The following is a 19,759-nucleotide window of genomic DNA, read 5'->3' as shown; positions in this document are numbered from 1 at the left end:
CAGGAGCCCTCACAGGGCACCAGAGTCTGACATCCTCAGAAACAACTGGGGATAATCCAAATAAACTCTTGCTGGCCTTGCAGGGCGAGCTTCTCAATCCCTGCTTGTAGGAGCAACAAGGGGTAGGATGGTGGGGATGGATGGAGATGAGAGATCTCTGAAGCCAGGGCTTGGAAATTGGGGTTTATTGCAAAGGGCCTGGGTGCAGGGCCCTGCTGGGAGCTGCCAAACACAGCTCAGAGCAGGCTGAGAGAAGAGAGGGGGAGAGGATGAGAGGGTGAGAGAGTAAAGGCATAAGAGAGTAAAAAGGGCAAGAGAATAAATGGGGAAAGAGAGCAGAAGCGTAAGAGGGCAAAGGCGTAAAAGAGTAAAAGGGTTAAGAGAGTGAAGTTCCTGTTACAATACAATAAATCTTCTGTACTGAATATTCTGATTCTCACTAAGAAATCTAGTACCATATATAAATCCTATAGCATTTCCATACAGCTTATAAGAATCATCACATTACCACACTGTGTTAAATTTTAAACCCAAAAACTCCTCTTTGGAAACCCTAAAACTCCTCTTTGGGCCCCTTCTGCCAAGCTAGTGGGGTCTGCTCTGACCCTTGGGCCTGTCTGCAAGCAGAGGGGATTGTTCCATCAACCTTCAGCCAACCACACCATTGTTTTCCCATCGTTCAGTAACTGAGGTATCTCAAAACTTGCTTTCATTTCAGTCTCGCTTAGAGTTTCTATATTCTCAAAATCTTTTGCCAGGCAATCATATTTATAAGGCTTTCCTGTTTCATCTTCCCCAATGCTCGCTTGTCTTGCATTTAACTCAGGAAATCTCAGCTGTAATTTGTGCCTGTCTCACTCATTTCCCCCTCTTTTCCTCCATTTTCTCCCCCAGTTTCTGTGTTTGAAGAACATCAGGACCTTCCTGAAGGTGTGCCACGACAAGTTTGGGTTAAGGAACAGCGACCTCTTTGATCCCTTTGACCTCTTTGATGTGCGGGATTTCGGGAAGGTAAGAGTTAATGCTGAGCTCCTGGGGAGGGATGGTTCTGCCACTGGGGCTCCCTGGGTTTGTGCTCCAGATTTGGGGTGAAAATACAAAGATTTTGTGGTTTTCTGAGCAGCCTCTGAGAATTGCGCACCAGTTCCCCCATGCTTGTGGTGTATTTAGGATTCTGCTGTGTTCTCAGTGTATTTAGGGGTTAAAACCCTAAATTTAGGGGTTAAAAACCTAAAACAAGTTGATTCTGCTGTGTCCTCAGTGAAGGGTGACCAAGCCATCGAGTTTTCTGCTTTAGATGAAAAACTCTCTGGGATCAGTCTCTAAAGGATGTGACCTGTGGTAGTGTTTTTCGCTCGAGGTCATCAAAGGTGGAATTTGCAAATGTGGAATTAACTCTGACATGGGAAGAGATGAGAATCTTGACTTCATGTTTCAGAAGGCTGATTTATTATTTTATGGTATATATTACATTAAAAGAAAATTATATATTAAAACGACACTAAAGAATAGAAGAAGGATTACATTAGAAGGCTTGAAAGGAATAGAAAGGAATGCAATGATAATAAAATCTTGCAACTGACCAGTGAGTCTGAGGTAGCTGGACTGTGATTGGCCATTAATTAAAAACAACCACATGAGACCAATCAAAGATGAACCTGTTGCATTCTACAGCAGCAGATAATTATTGTTTACATTTCATTTTGAGGCTTCTCAGCTTCTTAGGAGGAAAATTGTAGCAAAAAGATTTTTCATAAAATACATCCCTAACAATGAACCCATGTGTTTTTGAGAAGAACCAAACCTTGCCTGGGGTCCACACCTCACTCAGTCCTTCCCCATCTGCTGCCAGAGATGCAGAGCAAAATAAACTTTGCTGAAATCACCCCTGATTTTTGTCTCATGGCCACTGAGTGTCTGTGGGGTTTCATGGCAGGGTGAAATGAGTGCCCTGAGCTTCTCAGAAATGTGTTGGCTCTAAGTGATGGTTGGCACCAAATATCAAAGAAGGAAAACTCTGCCTTGGTTTTGACAAGTGGCTCTTGCTCTGATCCCCTGCCTTTGACACCAACTGCATCAGGGCTGATGGATGCAGGGCTCAGGGAAGCCGTTACCCAGGACAATTGCTATATTCTTCAGCAGAAAAGGTGATAAAAGATTTATTAAAGCTCTGTATTGTTTTACCTGTTTCGAGCTGCCAGACATAAGCTGCTGGAAGGCATCTTCCCTTCTGATTATCCAAGGAGTAGATTTTCACTGCTGGTGGGGATATATTATTTGATATTTATTGCCTAATTTATTTCTGGACCATTATGTGGAATGTGCAATTGCAGTGCCTTGTTTTATGAGGTTTTTTTTGATTTATGGAATACAAGAAGGCAGTTGTTGTTCTGGGAATATGAATGCACAGAAGGAACCTTTTGGGCTGGGGAAGGAACTGCTGCTAATTAAAATGCTGCTTTATCGTCACATTGTCTCTTGCTTTGTGCAGTTTCAAATTGCCTCTGATGCCTGGTGTTAACCACTGCTGGAACACATCAGCTGATGAGCACAGTTTGCTTTTTCCTTGTTCTGCTCTTCCCTCCCCCTGGTCATTTTTTGGGGGTGCATTCAGCTTTGTGACTTGGGGAGGTGATTTGCCACTCCTTCTTTGCTCAGGGCAATCTGTTTTTTTAGGAGATTTGAGAAAGAAATGTGTCATAAACTTCCAAGAGATCCAAATGTGCTTTATTGCCTGCATCATGCTTGTTTTCACGTTGTTCTCATCCTCAACCAACCATAGAAAATGTGGGAAGCACAGACTCTCTATACAAAAACCTCATTTGTTCTTTTTTATCAGCTTGGTGGAGGTATCAGCTGTCCAGCTCTGCACCACCCTAAATCCCTCTGGAAGCCTGTCAAAACATTCCCATTGTCTCCAGCACCTTTCATTCCCACATTACCCTCAGATCTGTGTTCAACAGTGGCAAAGCAAATAAACAGGGAAAAATCTGCTGCTGACCAGAGCTCCCTTTCCGTTTTGAGTCACAGCAAAAGGAGCCTCTAATCCACCTCCCCACTGGCCAAACACAGACTTCACACACAAAAAATCCTTCCTGGAGCTATTCACTCCTGAGATCAATGGGTTTTTTTGGTTACAAGACAGTTACTCCGTGTAGGAGGCGTTTCTGGTGGGTCACGGTAACACAGTTTAATAGCAGATGGATTTTGGTGGAGTGGGGTTGGGTGTTTCCTTTCTGGATGCCACTGGGAGAATTATTCCTCTCCTCAACACACAAAAAGTCCTTCCTGGAGCTATTCACTGCTCAGATCAATGGGGTTTTTTTTGGTTACAAGACACTTACACCGTGTAGGAGGCGTTTCTGGTGGGTCAGAGTTACACAGAGTTTAATTGCAGATGGATTTTGGTGGGTGTTTCCTTTCTGGATGCCACTGGGAGAGAGTTATTCCTCTCCTCCAAACCAAAAAGGCCACTGGGACAGCAATTAGCAGCAGTTTTTGGGATTGCTGGAGTGTAATTACTGAGGAGGAAGGCGGGGACTTGGTGCCAACCTCTGCGTAAAGGGCTTTGAATCTTTGGGGTTTTTTAGTGTTAGAAAACCACTGGTGCTTTAAAGAGGCTGAAAAATCAGAGCCCTCAGTCCTGCCTTGCCCAGCTGTTGTTCTGAGAGAGGTTTCCATGTTTCCATCACTCCTTTTGGCTCCTGCAAGGAGGAGTTGCCGTGGGAGCAGTGGAGCCCCTTCCAGCTCTGCCTGTGGGCTTCCCAAACCCAGGTTTGCTCCTGGTTTTGCTTCTTCCTTGAGTTTTGAGCTTGGGGAGATGCTTTTTGCTGTCAGCAGGGTGAAATGGGGTCACGAACCACGTGGATTTCTCCAGCCAAAATCCCAGTGGAGCTGGAATCTCCAAGTTGGCTCTGTGGGATGCTGGGCAATGGATGCTCAGGCTCTGCCAGATGGGTGCACCCCATTCATTCCCTGTGATCTGCAGTGTCCCCCAGCTCCCCAGGGCAGCCCAAAGGCCCATTCCAGTTGCTCCAGTTGCCAGTTGGAATTGCTGGCAGGCAGCTCTTTTCCCCCATGTCCAGTTTTAAAGCAATCCTGCTGTGGTGTGGATGATAAAGCAATAATCCTGTGTTTCATGGCAGAGGTTTGCAGAAGTGACCTGAGGTGCTGGTGCCTGTATTTCTACCCATGCCCCTTCAATATTAATTATTTCTGAATATTTGATCCTTTTAAAGTGGTTCAGATCTCTCTATAAATCACCAGTGGCATCTGCAGAAGTGTTTTTTTCCATGGATGCAGGAGTAAAACCTCAGTTAATATTGCCTCATTCCTAACTAAGCCTGAATCTCCAGGCTTGCTGTTAGTACAGCCTGGCTCTTAAAAAAGAAATAAAATAAAAAGCTGGTGCTCGTGTAGTGTGTGTTGTTACACATTTAGTAGCAGTGATGGTATAAAATCAAACTCTTATTGGACTTGCTAATTTATTGGCAGCAACTGTAATGACATAAAATGTACATAAATATGGATTAAACTCTTTATTACTCTATTAGTCAGCGTGATGGTAGCCAGGTTCATTAAAAGGAGTTACTCATTTTAAATAACTTGCAGTAATGTACAATTTTTTTAAAAAAGAAATATAGTTCAAATATTCATAAACCTGTGGAGCGTGCCATTTATTAGCCTCCAGCTCCTCTCTGCCCTCCTGACGTGGATTTAATCACCCTGAATTCCTTTTGAAGTTCTTGCTCTCTTTGAAAAAGGCTTTTTTTGGCAAGATAAGGGTCTTCCCTGCCCTGCCCCACAGATAGGAAACACTAAAAATGAAAAGGGGAAGCGATTCACAGGGCAGCTGAAGGAGGAGGAGATGCTGGTACTGAAATTAAAGTTGTATTTTTCATTTTGCTTCTGGTCCAGAGGCTGGGGAGGGAGATCTGCACCCACCTCACATCTGGAGCAGGCTCTGGATCAGTTCTTCCTCTCAGCTGAACCCAGGGAGATTTTGGCTGGTGTGGGGCAGGGCCAGGGCTCAAGGAGATTTATTTTGGGTGGCTGCAGTGCCAGGGAGAGGATGTGGCTGCTGGGGAGGTGCCCTGAGCCTGGCACGCTCCAGTGGCTGCCTTGCGGTGGGAGCGAAATCAGAGTTCAAGCGAGAGGTGTCCTTGGTAAATTTGGGGTAATTGCTCCAGGTATTGAGGGTATTTTTTAGTGTTCCATTCCTCCTGCTAATGGAGGAATTAAAGTTGTGTTTTTCACTCTGGTTCTGCTCCAGAGGTTGAGGTCTGAACCCACCTGTTTGGATCTTCCTCCCCAAACAGCTGGAGCAGGGTTTGGAGCAGGCTCTGGATCAGTTCTTCCTCTCGGGTGGACCCAGGGAGATTTTGGCTGGTGTGGGGCAGGGCCAGGGCTCAAGGAGATTTGTTTTGGGTGGCTGCAGTGCCAGGGAGAGGATGTGGCTGCTGGGGAGGTGCCCTGAGCGTGGTACACTCCAGTGGCTGCCTTGGGGTGGGAGTGAAATCAGAGCTCAAGCAAGAGCTGTCCTTGGTAAATTTCGGGTAATTGCTCCAAAATTTCTCCAGATATTCAGGGTATTTTTTAGTGTTCCATCCCTCCTGCTGCTGGAGGTCCTGGAAAGCTCCGGGGGGATCCAGGCTGTCCTCACTTTGTCCCCAGCCCTTTCCAAGTGAGGGATTCCCCCTTTGGCATCCATTGGATGGGTTGGGACAGCTCTGGAGGGGCTCAGCTGCCACAATCCCTTTCTGCCCCCACCCCGAATGCTGCCAGAGAGTCAGAAAACTCCAATTTCTGTTTGCTTTCAGACAGGAGGGTGGGGAGTGCTGTCAGAATTATTTAAGGGATTCATAACCAAGAGTTGGTGTTTCTGTTTCTCTGCTGAGAATTCCCCTCCCTCCAGCATCTCCAACCCCATCGAGCAGCCTCCAGCCCTGTTTTTAAGGGTGCCTTTTTTTTTAGTGTTAGAAAACCACTGGCTTTCTATTTAATTTATTATTTTTAACACAGTTTGGGCTGAGAAGAGAGAGGGATTTATATGAATTAATATAAAAAAGCAGAAACTGCAGAAATTCCAGATATACAACTGCTGTAAACGCACTGCCAGCTGTGACCTGCTGCTCCTCTTCTCTCATTTTGACTTTCAGGGGATTTTTTCTGACCTCCTGCAGCCAAGAACATACTAAAAGCAGTGTGTTTTCTCTCTGCACCGCGGAGTGTATGAAGCAATAGTGTCTGGGAGCAGAGCAGGGCTGGCCAGCCAAGCTGGGTGTCCCATCCCAGCCCTGCCCCAGGGTATTTTTACAAACAAAAGGGGATTTTTACAAATAAAAAGTAATAATAATAAATATCAGTAACAAATATAAATAACAAATAATAAATATAATAAACACAATGAATAGAATATGAATATAATGAATATAATGAATATAATGAATATAATGTAAATATAATGTAAGTATAATAAATGTAATGTAAATATAATAAATATAATATAATAATAATAATAGTAGTAGTAGGCAGCCTGGATGGAGCTGCCCATGTCATGGTGGCTGTGGCTCTGTGGCATTGGCTGGGAATCCTGTGTCACAAAGGGTGAGCGGGGAGGGAAATGAGGAGAATTCTCCAAAAGAAGGGTGTGTAGATTTTATTATTTATATTTATATATAAAATATAAAAATAAATGATATTTATTATAATATTTACATTTATAGATTCCCTGGTGTTTTTCACAGGGAAGTGTAGAGCTGGGGAAGGCAGCCCTGGATGCCTGAGCAGGGCTGTGCCTGCCCTCACTTGATGATTAACTCCATACAGGAGCTTCTTTTTTTAATTTGTTTTGGTTTGGGGGGATTTTCTGGTTTTTTTTTTTTTTTAATTTGTTTTGGTTTTTTTTTTTTTTTTTTTTTTTTTTTTTTTTTAATTTTATTTGTTTGGTTTTTTTGTTGCTTTTGTGTTGTTTTTGGGGGGTTGTTTTGTTTTTTGGTCTTTTTCTTTTGTTAATTTCCATTCCTTTTGGAGTTCTCCTTTTGTTAATTTTAGACAAGATCAGGGAGAGAATAATCTTTTTTTACTTTGGAAAAAAAAACCTGTGAGTGTTAAACCACCTACAAATGTGTCTCCAAAAATTGGGGAGAGGAGATTCCAGGCTTTTTTTGGGGGGATGATCCAACAATTTCTGGCTATTTTGTGGTTTCATTTGAGCCTCCTTTGGTGATGTCATGGGATTTTTGAGGTTTGGTGCAGTGAGCATCACTGTGGGTGCAAGATGCCAAGAGGCAAAGCCAGGCTTTGTGTGCTGAATTTATCTCTCATCACTTGAGCTCAACTGTTCAGCATCATGTGCTCTGGGAAAGGGAGGAAATCCATCCCGGCTGAAATCACTTGGAAAAAAAGGAATTTTTTTATTCAGTCAGAAGAATAAAAAAAATTTCTGTTTCTTCCAATAAAACCCTCAGCATCTCATGATGAGGCTGTGCCAAGGCCAGATAATACAAATAATAATTAACATTTCTAGAAACAGATTAACACATGTGTGTAAATGAGGTTTAGTGAAAGTGAAACTAGCAGGCTGAAAGTTCTGGCACTCCACAGTTCTCAGTGCTCGGAGCACAGCATCTTAAATATAAAACAGAAAAACAGAAAAAAAAAAAAAAAAAAAAAGAAACAAAACAAAACCAAACCCCAAAAAATAAAGAGGGGGAAGAAGCTTCTGTAGGAAACTGAATTTTCTTGGTGCAAGTTAATACCTGGAAATATCACAGCTGAACACCTTGGGGCTGTGGTGGATGTCACCCCACACAGGTTCCCCTCTTCAGCCTCTCTTAGTTTTGTGCGTCTGATTTAAAATGTGCCCATCTCTGCAGAGAAGGGATGCAGAAATGGAACTTTGAGGAGTTTTCGCAAGGAAAAAAAAAAAAAAAAAAAAGAGGAAAATTGTTCCACTTATGGAGAATTTACAGAGAAATTTCAGAGTGCAGTGAGAGTAAAAGTGGGAGGATTTTGAGTGCACTGAGAGTAAAAGTGGGAGAGTTTTTTTGCAAGCTTTGGGTGTGATTTTCTGTGAAAAATTCTGCTCAAAGACAAAAATCTGGAGGATAGAAATAAAGATAAAAAACTGGAGGATAGAAATAAAAGCTTGGAGAGCCAGGGTGTGAGGCAGATCCTGTACCTGAGCCTGACAGAGTGCAGCAGAGAGAAACTCACTCTTCCAAGCCAGTGGGCTGCAAAGATGATTGGGAAAAAAAAATTGAATTTATTTCTTTCATGCGGAAATAGTGCAGCAGTCGTGTACAGAGAGATTTATCAAAGGGACCTCTGTGCTCCAGCAGCAGGGCTGAGCTCACAGCTCGCTGCAGATGTGAGCTGAACTGACTGAGTGCCACTTTCAGCAGCTCTGAGTAACCATTGTGCAGTGTCCTGAGCCCCCACGCCAGCCCTGCTCCCAGGCTGGCCTCTCACAAGCACAGAAAATGAGGTTTTATTTTAAAAAATGAATTTTCTGGGCTTTGGAAATGCCCCAGTGGAGCTGGCTGTGTGGGCTCTGTGCTGGGAACTCCAGTTTGGGATGCTGGAATTCCCTGCAGAGGATGCTCCAGGGCCAGGGAGGTGTTGGAGATGGATCCACCACCATCTGGGTTTGTCCGGTTTTGTTTCCTTTTCCAGCTGGGATCCTATTAAAATAGAGACGATTTTCTGTGTATTCAGATGATGCAACAGTTTGGGGTGTTGTGATTTTTTTTGTAGGTGCAGATGACAGCTGTTCTGTGAGAATCTGATTTTTGGGGACTGGGTGCTCGGTGGGATTTGGCTTCAATGTCTGTTTCTTCATTAAAATAATAGATTTATTCAGGAAAGAATAGCGATTTATTCAGAAAAGAATAGAGATTAATTTATAAAAGAACAGAGATTTATTACTCCCTGGGAGTGTCTGAAGCAGGACCTTCAGTTGAATTTGCTTGCCTGAAAACAGGAAAACCCCACTGACCTTGATGAGGGGCTGAAGGAGCTGGGTCTGGCTCATGTTTGATCTGGAAATCAGAAATATCATTTAAAAACACTCCTGCATAGAAAAATGGACAAGTGGGAAGTGGAGAAGGTTTTTGGTCGAAGTCCAACCTGCAGGGATGCTGTGAGGGGCTCTTGCCTTGGGGCCTCACTTGACTCTGGGTGTTTGCTCAGCCTTTTCCTCCTCCAGCCAATTCCCCCTGGGAGCTCTGCTGCCTGCCCTCCCCCTCACCCTTTTTTATTTTTCTTTTTTTTTTTTTTTCCCCCCATAATATTGTTCTAATTACTGGAGTGTGAAGAATTGACTCCTAAAATGCCTCTTGGCAAATTCCATTTGTGCATTGATGAAATGTCCAGCCCGTCCTGGCACCAAACTTCCCCATCCCAGCCCCAAACCGGGACATGTGGGGCTTGTTCCTCTGGCTGGTGACCCTAAAATCCAGCAGGAGATGGAAAAGGAGGGATTTGGGGAGAGAAAAGGGTTAACACTTGTTTGCTGCCATCCTGCTGGGCTGTGTTTTCACTGGGCTGTTTCTCCTGGGGAGATGCCAGATGTGATTTTGATTTTTTTTTGGGGGGGCTAAACAGGGACAGGCTGGGACAGCTGTGGGTGCAGAGCTCTGAGGAGGAGCTCAGGGAAGGGATTGGCAGGAAAGTTGTGGGGCAGAGGGATTTGGGGGTGTCCAGCCCTGAGCCCTGCAGGGAACAGGGGTTTTGTGGTGGTTTTTTATGTCCTTTCCCTTCTCACCATGGCTGTCCCTTAAGGAAGGGGTTCCTGGCTCTTCTTCTCCTTGGTTGGAGCATGGACTTGCAGAGAATTCTGTGCTTTAGGTACTTCCAAAGAGAAATATTTTAAAATCAGCACCACTGCAAGGCTGTTTCTGGAGATTTTGGGTTTTTGGTTTTTTTCCAAGTGAGAAAGGAGTACTTGTGCAATGCTTCAGGCTTTTTCTGCATTTCCAAGGGCATAAAAACCTGAAAAACGATGCTGAAAACTCAGTTAATGAGTAACTGCAAGGTTTGCAGGACTGAGGCTTCAAGGAAAATGCCAGGGAGGAGATTTTGTTCAGAATGCTGGAGGCTGGGCAGCTTTGCACAGGTCCTGATTCCAGAGCCCTTGTGGTGGATCCAGTGAGCAGAATTGGGCTGGAAAATGAAAAATTGCTGCTGCCTGGGCTCTCCCTCAGCCCTGGGAGTTACAGCAGGGCTGGGATGGAGAGGGGAAGGGGACAAAGAGGGGAAGGGGACAAAGGGAAGCACAGTGGCTTTGGCTGCCCTGGAATCCCCTCCTTTAGGGTGAACCCCACAGGAATCCTCCTGGATTTGGGGCTGCACAGGCATTTTATGGATCCCAGTTGATTTTTCTGGATCAGCTGCTCTGACAGGGCCCAAACTCATCCCCATGACTCTGCTGAGTGTGTGACACTTGTGTGACAGCATCCACATCCTCTGTGCCCCTCTCTGGGAACCTGCCCCAGCCTCAGTTTCCCTCTGGGGATGTGCTGGGGGCTCCTTTCCCACCTCCCCAGCTGCTTTGGGGACATCAGGGGCCTCCAGTGTCCCCTGAATTCCACACCCCCTGCCTCATTATTTCAGCGTGGGCTGGGTGAATTCTTGGAATGGGTGATCTTGGGGGTCTTTTCCCAGCTCAGGGATGCCATGGATGTGTGATTTTAATGCTCCTCTCCTCTCTGAATGGCTCACAGAAGGGCACTTACCCTTCAGAGGAGCAGCAGAGCCTGAACCTTCCCCAGCTCATCCCTTCTCACCTTGCTGAGAGTTTAAAAGGAAGGGAAGGTTCAGAGAGCTGGGCAGGGCTGCTCAGCTTTGGGATTTGTGCTTTCACAGTGCCAGGGACCTTCAAAATGAGGGAAAGGGCAGTGCTGGGGAACCTGGGAGCAGCAGAAATGGGAAATTTGGGGAGCAGCAGAAATGGGAAATTTGGGGAGCAGCAGAAATGGGAAATTTGGGGAGCAGCAGAAATGGGAAATTTGGGAAGCAGCAGAAATGGGAAATTTGGGGAGCAGCAGAAATGGGAAATTTGGGGAGCAGCAGAAATGGGAAACCTGGAAGCAGCAGAAATGGGAAATTTGGGGAGCAGCAGAAATGGGAAATTTGGGAAGCAGCAGAAATGGGAAACCTGGGAGCAGCTGAAATGGGATTCAGCCCAGGTGATGCTTTTTGGAAGCAGAACTCTGTGTTGGGAGCTGTGCATTCTCTGAAGTCTCAGCATGAGCTACAGCAAACACTTCTAGCAGGTCTAACAGGGTGTAAATTGGCCCAAAATCTGTTTGACTTCAGGCACTTCACTGTCCCCAGATGCTTTTCCAGTTCTGCCTGGCCACAGAAATGCTTGTAAAGAGGGAAGAATCAATGAAAATGGAGTTCCTGGTGGTGGGAGCTGTCTGGAGAACAAGCAGATCTTTAGATTCTCGTGTCTCTTTTATGGTTTTCCTCCCTGCTATTTCTAGGTCCATTAAATCCATTTTTTACCCTGTTCTCCTGTGAAACATAAATGAGTAAATGAGGTAACAAGGGCACACTTAAGGCAAAATGAAGCAAGACCATAAATGTGAGTGACCCACCTGAAAGGAAGGTCAGGTAAGAGACATTACCCAGCTGTGTTCATTAAGGGTGCCAGGCTGGAATTTAAAATCCTGTTTAGGATTTAGGAAATGAGTTGGAGGACCCGTGGAGAGAAATAAGAACTGCAAAAAATGGAGAGGGAAACATTTTTCTTCCTGTTGTTTGCAGAGGGTGAAGTGAAGGAGGGTTTTTGATGGTGATGACTTTCTGTGATGTGTGATTAGCTTGGAATTTTGGGGGGAAAAAAAAACATTTGAGGGGGAAAGGAAGGCTCTTGTGGTGCTTGTGTTTGGGGGAAGGCAGGGCTGTTTTATTTCCTGCCCCTTGGTGTGTGAAATGTGCATAGAGGTGCAGTTTGGAGCCTGAAATTTGGATTTGGAATCTGCCACCCATCTCTGGTGGTTTCTGCTTGAGGAATTCTGAAGGGAAATACATGGAGCTGTTCAGAAAACAGAAATAAACTGCAGACAAGAGCCAAACTCCCTGCTCTGTGGGACTGGGAAGGTTTTGCAGGGCTGGTGGATGTGGTGGTTTATTCCAGGGCTTTGCTGCCTGTCTCCTTGCCTGGAGCTGCCAGGTGATGGCAGGGAGAAAAGGCAGCACAGAGAAATTCCTCTTTATGGCAGCAACCAGGAGAATGGGGATTTATCTTGGAGATTAACTGGGCTGCTCCTCTCAGTTTGCTTTTCCTGCCACGGAATTCAGCCCTGTGAGCTCCACAGATCTGCACAAGGTGAAGAGATAAAGCTGTTTAAATCCCCTTTTGGATTTGGGAGGGACAGTGGTAATTCCCCTGGTGATGAGGTTTATTTTTCTCCATTAGTACCTGGTTTTGAAGGGTTTATTTTCTTCCCTTTGCTCAAGGCTGGGCTTTCAGAAAAGCCTCTTCTGGAGGAGACTTTAGTGTGTGCACACACCACGTGAAGTCAACAAGGGCTCAACTTCAAAGTGAGGCATGTGGATAAATATTATCCTGACTTGAGGCTGCTATTTATTCTTTTTTCTTCCAAAACAAAACGCATTCACACATGCCTTCTCAAGACTTGGGATTCATTATTTTTTATTTCTTTTTTAACCACTGTCTGTTCGCTCTGCTTTGCTCAGATGATCCCACCTCATCTGCCTCTCTCAGGTGGGTGCCTGTCCCATGTTCTCACTCAGATTTGTCCCTCCAGGTGAACACGGGGGGATTTCTCTGGGGTGAGTGACTTAGTGTGTTGTTTATATTATAAATACAACTTAGTTTGTTATTTATAACTTTTAACTTAGTGTGTTATTTATATTATAAATACTGATATAACCCGTGGATAGCCAGGATCTGTTCCTCATGCACTCACAGCATTTCAGCAATTTTTGAATATTGAGGGGAAGATAGTGTAGCCGGGGCCAAAATCTTACACTTCTAGGCTCAAAATCCTCTGTTGCTGTTAGTGTGGTTTGCATGGGGTCACCAAGGGGATGGGAGAGCCCAGGGAGATGGAAACCTGAAATTTGGAGGGTTGGGAGATATTTGCGTAAGGTTTCAGCAGAACATGAGTAGGATTTACTCCCTAAAAGTGCCTGCAACAGGCGAATCCCTGCATCTCAGCTGTCCAAAAGGAGCCACTTTCACTAAAAATCATCCTGGTTAATTCTGCTTCAAGCCTCAGGAGCAATTCCTGATATTCCAGCCAATTCCTGGCTGTGGGATCACCATCCCAGCTGTGTCTGCTCCGACCCCCCGTGCAGGGCAGAGCCTTCATGCATAGGAAATAATCAAATAAAACAATTCCACCCCATGTTTTATGTATGAGGAGGCACGGGGCTGTCAATAATCTTCCATGTTTTTTAATGCCAGCTCTCTGGGTGCTGCTGCTCGTGGCTGATGACACCAATTAATTTGATTGTTTGGAAATAATCTCGGGCGCCGCGCGATTCGCACGGCCCCAGCCCTTCTGCTTTCTAATGATTTCTCTATTAATTTCACTGCTGCCAAGAAAACTGGGGATGCCTTTCAAGTGGAAAGGGAAAACATGACCTAATACCATGGATAAAATATTAGTGAGGGTGAATTAAATCCCTGTTAGCAGTGCTGGGACCCCAGCCCCTAAAGACACAGGAGCTGCTGGAGCGTGGCAGAGAGAAAAGAGCTGCACATGCTGTGTGTGTGGATGCACCAGTGTGGAGCAATAAGTTCTTGAACAGCTTTAAAATTAATGGAGAACCAGTGTTTTAGTGTTTTTTTGGTTTTTTTTTTTTGTCCCCTCCTGCTCCAGCTGGCTTTTGCCTGGTTAAAAAAGAGCTGACACGGAGAAATTCAATGTTTAGGCTTCCGTGTGGGATGGGAACACAGGGGCTGGGTTTGTCCCTCTGGAGATGGGGTTGTGCTTTGCCTTAATTCCTGTTTGTTGGTTTGATTTGAGTGTGGTGAACTCCTTGGCAGTGCTGCCTTTGTCACCTCGTGTCCACCCGGAAGGATGGAGCTCCATGGAGGCTCTCTCCAGCCTGCAGGGCAGTGCCCTTAATTTTCCTGGTTTTCAGCATCACAAGCCTCAAGCTGTGCTCAAATTTTGCCTTTTTATCCCCCCATCTGGCAGAGATCCCCCCAAAACAGGCTTATATACAAGATACTTATCCTATCCCTCCAAATCTCTTCATCCCATCCCATCCAAACCTTCTCATCCCAATCCATCCCAACCTCCTCATCCCCTCCAAATTTCCTCATCCCATCCCATCCAAACTTCCTCATCCCATCCCAAATCTCCTTGTCCCATCCCATCCCATCCCAACCTTCTCATCCCAACCCATCCAGATCTCCTCATCCCATCTCATCCAAACCTCCACATCCCATCCCACCCCACCCCATCCCCAAAGCCCCTTCAGAGACAGGACCAGGATTAAATCAGTGACATTTCCCCCTGCCGTGCTTCTTTCTTTGCCTTTCTCTCCCTGATGGACTCCAATCCTGTGATATTGTAAGAAGTGAGGAGTGATGGAGCTCTTGGCCTTTTTAAATATGTATGAACTTCTCAGGGAGATGCAGAGTGATGGAGACAGATGTGAGCTGTGCCACTACCCAGGCCTGGGTGTCTCTGTTCCCCCTGTCCCAAGTCATTATTCACAGGCAAACCATAATTTTTCTGTTCCTTTGCTTATGGATATTTTATTTTATTTTATTTATTTTATTATTTTATTTTATTTTTTCAGGGCTCACAGAGAGCTGCTGGTACAGTTCCTACCTCTGGGTGTTTTCTGCTCCTTGGCAGGGTCAGGCTGGGTGGTGACTCAGGAAAATGAGTGTTAATCCTGTGATTTTGGTGATAAACCTGCAGATTTTTATTTGTTCCATTTGGTTTCTGAGAGTTGGGTTTGTTTGTCCCATGTTCTCACTCAGATTTGTCCCCTCAGGTGAACGTGGTGGGATTTCTCTGGGATAAATGATTTTTTGTGTTGTTATATATTCTTAGTCATTTTCCCTGGGCTAAATGATTTAGTGTGTTATTTATATTATAAATATAACTCAGTTGATTATTTATATTATAACTTAGTATATTATTTATATTATAAATACTGATATAACCCATGGATAGCCAGGATTTGTTCCCCAAGCACTCAAAGAGAGCAAAGCATCTTCCTCACAGTCACAGCAATGCAAGGGGATTTCTCATCTTCTTTAATTCTCCAGACAAACTCTTCATTTAAAAAAACTCCTAATTTTGACTTGAATGCATCTGATAGTTTTGTTTAAAAATCATATTATTTGAGATTAATTTTCTTTAATTTTTACACAGTGTGCTTTGTCTTCATTTAAAATTATATTAATATATAATTTTGAGATTAATATATAATTTTGAGGTTTTTATTCTGAGAGCTGGGAACTGTACAGAGGTGCAGGAGGAGCAAACCTTGCTGGTATCCCACTCTCCTTCCTGGCATCCCCCAAAATGAATAATTCAGCCATGGGATGTCTGAGAAGGTCACACAAATGAGGTGACACCCACTTTTTATCAGCCCTGGAGGTCACATGAATGGGGTGACCCCCATTTTCAGCAGTCCCAGCTGGAAAGGTCATTCCTGAGGGGAAGAGTTCAACCTTGGGATGAGATTTTTGCATGGAATTTCTTCTCCATGCATGGAGTTTCTTCTCCATGGAAGTGTTGGCAGGGTCAGGGCTTCTGCACTTTGTGGAGTTTGGGATGTGCAGCATGAATCCGTCACCAGAGCACTCATGGCATGAGTTGATATTTGGATTTTTGCTGCACAAAATTTTTGGATTTTTCCTGGTGAGGGCAGGAAAAAGAGGAGAACAGGCAGGGATGGGCAGGATTTGCTTTCATGGAAGGCTCTGCTCACCCAGAGGGTGATGGGGTGAGATGTTCCTGTTTGCACAGGGATTGTGTCTCTTACAGGAGCAGCCTTGGCTCTCAAATAATCGATTTTCTTGGGTTCTTCAGGCTCTGGAGCATGGAAAATGTGGTGATCATTGGCTTTCAGCCTCCTCCCCAGGGCAGGGGATCAATACAGCTCAATATGGGCTTCAGCCTGTGGGTTGTGCTTTTTCCAGAAGGACCTGGGGAGAAAAGATGCCGTTTAAAGAAAATTACTGCATTGCCTATCAGCTGAAAACAAAAGTCTTTTGTCCTGTCAATCAGGGGGAGGCTCTATCTTGTCAATCACTGGGAAAATGCTTCCCTTGCACTTCTGCCAGGCTTTGCACGGAGTGGGTTTCTCCTTCAGTCACACAAGCCAGTCTTGGGCACAGTAGCTTTTAATAAAAAATATATTAAAACTGCATTAAAAATATATCAAAATTACATTTTAAATATATTAAAAATTGCATTTAAAATATATTAGAAATTACATTTAAAATATATTAAAAATTACATTAAAATATAAAAATTGCATTTAAAATATTTAAAAAATACATTTTAAATATATTAAAAATTGCATTTAAAATATATGAAAATTGCATTTAAAATATATTAAAAATTACATTTAAATATAAAAATTGCATTTAAAATATTTAAAAAATACATTTTAAATATATCAAAAATTACATGCTGCTGCCTCTCCTCCTGCCTGAGGAATGTTCCTTCTTTTAAAAAACCTGGCTCATTCCCAGAAATTCTCCAAATTCTTTGCACATCAGTGTTTTATAAACCCCAGAGCACCCAGCCCCGGAGGGAGCTGAGGTGTGAGGAATCGCTGGGTGGTTTGAGGAATCTCTGAGTGCTTTGGAGAGTCCTGGTTTAAAAACCCCAGAGTTTTGAGAGTCTTTTTTTATAAACCCCAGAGCACCCAGCCCTGAAGAGATCTGCCGTGTGAGTTCTCACTGGGTGCTTTGGAGAATCCTGTTTTAAAAACCCCAGAGTTTTGGGGAGTCCTTTTTTATAAACCCCAGAGTTTTGGACAGTCCTGTTTTATAAACCCAAGAGTTTTGGATAACCCTGGTGAGAGCTGCAGTGTGAGGAAACACTGGGTGGTTTGAGGAATCACTGGATGATTTGGAGAGTCCTGTTTGATAAACCCTAAACCCCAGAGCTTTGGAGAATCTTGTTTTAGAAACCCCAGACTTTTGGAGTGTCCTGTTTTATAAAACCTCAGAATTTTGGGGAGTCCTGTTTTGTAAACCTGGAGTTTTGAGACTCCTGGAGAGAGCTGAGGTGGGAGGGATCACTGGGTGCTTTGGAGAGTCCTGTTTTAAAAACCCCAGAGTTTTGGAGAATCCTGGAGAGAGCTGCAGTGTGAGGAATCACTGGGTGGTTTGAGGAATCACTGGATGATTTGGAGTGTCCAGTTTTAAAAACCCCAGAATTTTGGAGGGTCCTGTTCTACAAACCCCAGAGTTTTGGACAGTCTTGTTTTAAGAACCCTGGTGTTCCTAAAGTTTTTAAGAACTCGGGGAGTCCTATTTTATAAATCCCAGAGCTTTGGAGAGCCCTGTTTTAAGAAGTCCAGAATTTTGGAGAGTCTTGATTTTAAAAACCCCAGAGTTTTGGAGATTCCTGTTTTATAAACCCCAGAGCACCCAGCCCTGGAGAGATCTGAAGTGGGGGAATCACTGGGTGCTTTATAGAGCCCTGTTTTACAGATCTCAGAGTTTTGGGGACTCCTGATTTAAAAACCCCAGAGTTTTGGAGAGTCCTGTTTTATAAATCCCAGAGTTTTGGAGAGCCCTGGTGAGAGCTGCAGTGTGAGGAATCACTGGTTGCTTTGGAGAGTCCTGTTTTATAAACCCCAGAGCTTTGGACAATCCTGTTTTTAAAAAGCCCCGAGTTTTGGACAGTCTTGTTTTTAAAAAGCCCAGATTTTGGCATAGTCCTGTTTTTAAAAACCCCAGATTTTTTGAGAGTCCTGTATTACAAACCCCAGAGCACCCAGCCCTGGAGAAATCTGTAGTGTGAGGAATCTCTGGGTACTTTGGAGAGTCCTGTTTTAAAAACCCCAGAACTTTGGATGGTCCTATTTTATAAACCCCAAAGTTTTGGAGAATCCTGTTTTATAAACCCCAGAGCACCCAGCCCTGGAGAAATCTGAGGTGAGAGGAATCCCTGGATGATTTGAGGAACCTCTGGGTGCTCTGAGGAACCCCTGGGTGCTTTGGAGAGCCCTGCCCTGCACCCACCTCCCTCCCTGCCCACCAGACGGGGACAGATGGGACCTGGCACTGCCTCTCACTGCCCTGAATGCAGCAGATCTGTCTCAGCCAGGCTTTTCTGCACGGAAGACAAATTCCGCTCGCCCTGGTGGTTTTTCACACCAGTCTTTTGTTCCTTTCCCTTCTGAGCCTGCAACAAAAGCTTCAGAGCTCTGGGAGCAGTAATTAGTTTTGCTTTTATTTTCTATAGAACTCACCTCTGGAGCACGTGTGTGCCAGCAGCCACATCCAGGAGAATGGCCCCGGGGCTGAATTTGCATTTCTAATGCAGAAATTCAAATTAGTCCCATACATCAAGCGGTTCCAGTGGTCAGAGCATCACTCCTTATCAGGGGCTGTTGGGATCCTTGGCTGCAGCTGCCAAATTCTTTGGAAACTTGACAGAAACAGCCCCAAATAATCCCCAGGTGGGATGTGTGCCTCTGGAAGTGCCAGTGTCCTCTGCCATGCAGGGCTTTGGGCATCAAAGTCTCACCTGGGCACTGCTTTCATCCATGATTGGGAGTTTATTCAATAAACTCTTGGGAATTTATTCAGTTTTTATCTCAGCGTTTCTGGCTGTTCCTGAGCTGATTGCTGTCGGACAGACTTTGTGTTTGGATTTAATCTTTGGAAATAGTAAAAGTGGATGGTTTTACATCCCTCTCTCTTCATCCTCAAGCATCCCAATCCTCTCTGTGAGGGAGGCACTGCCAGCACCAGGAGATGCCTTGAGGAGCGCAGGTTTGATGAACAAAGGGTTTTGTCTCTGCCCATGGAGATGAGGCTTCCAAAGAGGAGCAGATGGCACTGGAAGCATCTTCTTGGCAACAGCCAGGCCTTCTGCAGGGCTGCTTGCACCCAGGAGCTCACACCGGGAGGATTTTCAGGTTTTTGGGCAAGGTTTGCAAGCTGTGTTTCTCAGCTGGTTGTGCTCCTGTGGATACAGAGCACCACAAAACTTCTTGTCCACTGCTCATCCACTTTTGGTGTATTGAAAAATGAGATTTCCAGTACTGCTGTGTGAAAATTGAAAAATTAGAATATTTTGGTGATATTTCCAGTGCTGCTGTGTGAGGAGGTGGCTGTGGTGCATTCCGTGCCCTGCTCTGGTGTTTCCCCAGCTGGATTTGACTGTGAAATTACATTTTTCACCTCCAAAACCCAAACCTTCAGGGAGATGAGGCAGTTTTGGTGAGGAGAATCTCCAAATTGGAGCAGGACAGGGCAGAAAGAAGCAGAGGGAAGAGATTTCCAGCAGGAAATTTGCTGCCTGAGCCCAGGATGCATTTGGCAGTGCTGCCTGCCTTAGGGGTGGCTCTTTGCTGTTCCTTTCCATGTCCAGCCCTCTCCTGATTTCCAGGAGCTTTCCCTGCCCCAAATTGCTGGGACATTCATTACCCACATCCAAAATTGCTGCTTTTCATCAAATTTCATCAAAATTGCCCCTCCAACAATGAGGAGCTCCTGTGGAGGAGAGGACTGAGCATCTGCTGGGGCTTTGTTTGGAAGGAGAAGGTAAGTAAAATAGACAAAAAT

General features: G+C 44.7%; 1 protein-coding gene across 6 annotated transcripts in view; it reads left to right on the top strand.

The window, feature by feature from the left end:
- The window catches only part of VAV2 (vav guanine nucleotide exchange factor 2), a 120,501-nt gene that overhangs the window by 27,629 nt on the left and 73,113 nt on the right, over positions 1-19,759 (top strand). For all 6 annotated transcript variants that reach the window (XM_058038141.1, XM_058038139.1, XM_058038138.1 and 3 more), the window contains exon 2: positions 895-1,011. In XM_058038141.1, coding sequence (XP_057894124.1) covers positions 895-1,011 — 117 coding nt within the window. The remainder of the gene's footprint in view (positions 1-894; positions 1,012-19,759) is intronic.

This window comes from Melospiza georgiana, chromosome 20, assembly GCF_028018845.1.
Source record: "Melospiza georgiana isolate bMelGeo1 chromosome 20, bMelGeo1.pri, whole genome shotgun sequence".
In the NCBI taxonomy this organism is placed as follows: domain Eukaryota; kingdom Metazoa; phylum Chordata; class Aves; order Passeriformes; family Passerellidae; genus Melospiza; species Melospiza georgiana.
The sequence above is the reverse complement of the archived record's forward strand: the minus strand, read 5'-3'. Positions and strand labels throughout refer to the sequence as shown.